The sequence below is a fragment of the Enoplosus armatus genome, chromosome 7 (genome assembly GCF_043641665.1).
Source record: "Enoplosus armatus isolate fEnoArm2 chromosome 7, fEnoArm2.hap1, whole genome shotgun sequence".
Classification (NCBI taxonomy): Eukaryota; Metazoa; Chordata; class Actinopteri; order Centrarchiformes; family Enoplosidae; genus Enoplosus; species Enoplosus armatus.
The window spans coordinates 750,106-752,043 of NC_092186.1; the positions used below are offsets into that span (position 1 = coordinate 750,106).

The 1,938-nt window shown below is 45.7% G+C and overlaps 1 protein-coding gene across 1 annotated transcript; it reads right to left on the reverse strand.

Annotated features, from left to right (window-relative positions):
- Nucleotides 1-312: 312 nt before the first annotated feature.
- diras1a (DIRAS family, GTP-binding RAS-like 1a) lies at nucleotides 313-1,671 on the reverse strand. Its single transcript, XM_070909050.1, has 3 exons — nucleotides 1,534-1,671; nucleotides 1,233-1,403; nucleotides 313-603 (listed from the first exon to the last, which is right to left on the reverse strand). Exons 1-3 carry the CDS (start codon nucleotides 1,669-1,671, stop codon nucleotides 313-315), a joined length of 600 nt encoding a protein of 199 aa, XP_070765151.1.
- Between the last annotated feature and the right edge of the window lie 267 nt (nucleotides 1,672-1,938).

Sequence of the window (1,938 nt, forward strand, 5' to 3'; positions counted from 1 at the left end):
TTAATGGTGGCATCAGTTAGTTGTGTGTGTGTGTTTTTTCAGTATTTTGGGGCCACAAACACAATCCAGTTCAGGGCCAGGAGGAGCCTGAGGCCCTGGTATAAATAAAGTTTCCATTCTTTTATATCCATTATAATTTTGATCCTCTGGGCTTCAGTGTTCAGACAGACGGAGGAGGAGAGCCACCAAAGAAGAAGAAGAGGGAGGAGGAGTCTCAATGGGAGTCGAGTTCATCAGCAGACTTCCGGTCCCCCCTCCTGCCTCCTCTGCTGTTTCCACATCTCTACAGCGAGTCTGTCATCGCCGCTCGCTCTACATGATGCTGCACTTCCCCTTCAGCTTGTCGGCTCGTTTCTGTTTTCCCGATCGCTTGCCATCGATGCTCAGGCTCATGTCCCTCTTCTTCTCCAGGGCCAGCAGCTCCTGGAACAGTTCCTTCACATTGGAGTTCGTCTTGGCCGACGTCTCCATGAAGGCACACTTCCAGGCGGCGGCCTGAGCCTCGCCCTCCTTTGTGTCCAACTCACGCTGGGCCGTCTCGTCACTTTTGTTGCCCACAAGCATGATGGGAATGGACTCCACGGTGCCTTTGATGGCCAGAACCTGGAGGGACACGGGATCAAGTCAGTCAGGACTGTACGTCTGTGACGGCCTCTACAAGTTATCTGCTTTTAGAAAGTGAAATTCAAAACAACAGAATACAGCTTACAGCTTTCAAACCTTACATGTGGTAGAAATGCTCAAGTCCTCTGGATGAATTCAGACTCAAATTTATAGTTTTCACTTTGTAGCCAATAAATCTGCTTTGAGCTTTTCCACATTCTGTTTGTAGATAAATGCATAAGAGAAAATACTGTAGTTGCATATAAATGTACTTTTTATAAATTATAAAATCACATTGATCAAAGTACATCCCTTTGTTTTACTGCTTATTATCTGCAACTGATAAATATATTTTCAGTATTTTAATAACCTCAAAGCTCATCTGTAAAACCAGACCAACTTATTGTAGCTCACATTTAGAGCTGATGAACCTCTTGACAACTCTCAGTTTCACTTTGGCTACTGAGCTAAGCTAACGTCACATGAGCTAACATCACTTAAGCTAACGTTACGCAGATTGACAGGACAAGCTGCTGAAAGGGGAAAGTTTCACGGTCCAATATGCACAATCCACATATTTAATGACTGAGGCTGCTGTTAGGTTGTCATCTAGAAACCAAATTAAAGACCTGTTGGTATATGGGTTTGAGCTCCTCCAGTGACTGCCGGCTGGTGATGGAGTAGACCAGGATGAAGGCGTGGCCCTTGGAGATGGAAAGGCGCTGCATGGCGGGAAACTGGTGACTTCCTGTTGTGTCTGTGATCTGCAGCGTGCAGACGCTCTTATCACAGCTGATCACCTGCAGAGACACCGCAGGGAGAACAGGTACTGATCAATTCAATAAGTCAGTTATTACCGGTGAAAGAGTTTCAATGACACAACAGGGTTTCATTTTGGGTCATGGGGGGGGGGGGGGGGTTGTGTCCTACCTGTCTGTATGTGTCCTCTACAGTGGGGATGTAGGTGTCTCTGAAGGTGCCCTTGACAAACCGAAGGACCAACGAGCTCTTCCCCACCCCACCTGCTCCGAACACCACCACCCGGTAGTCGTTACTCTGCTCGGGCATTCTGGGAGTTGGAATCCGCCTGCTGCTCTGGATAGCTGACCTCTGACCTGTAAACTGAGGAAGAGATGAAAAGAGGACATTTGCATTATGGCAGAAATTAAAAGAGGAATCAGAAAATGTGAACGTCATTTAGTATGATGTGTTGTATACATATCATGTATGCTGTCCAGCTTTACACTGATTTAGATTCTATGTAGAATTTCTTCGATAGATTTTCAATCCGCTGCAAATTAAAATGAATAGTACTTGAAAAGTGAATATCTGGTA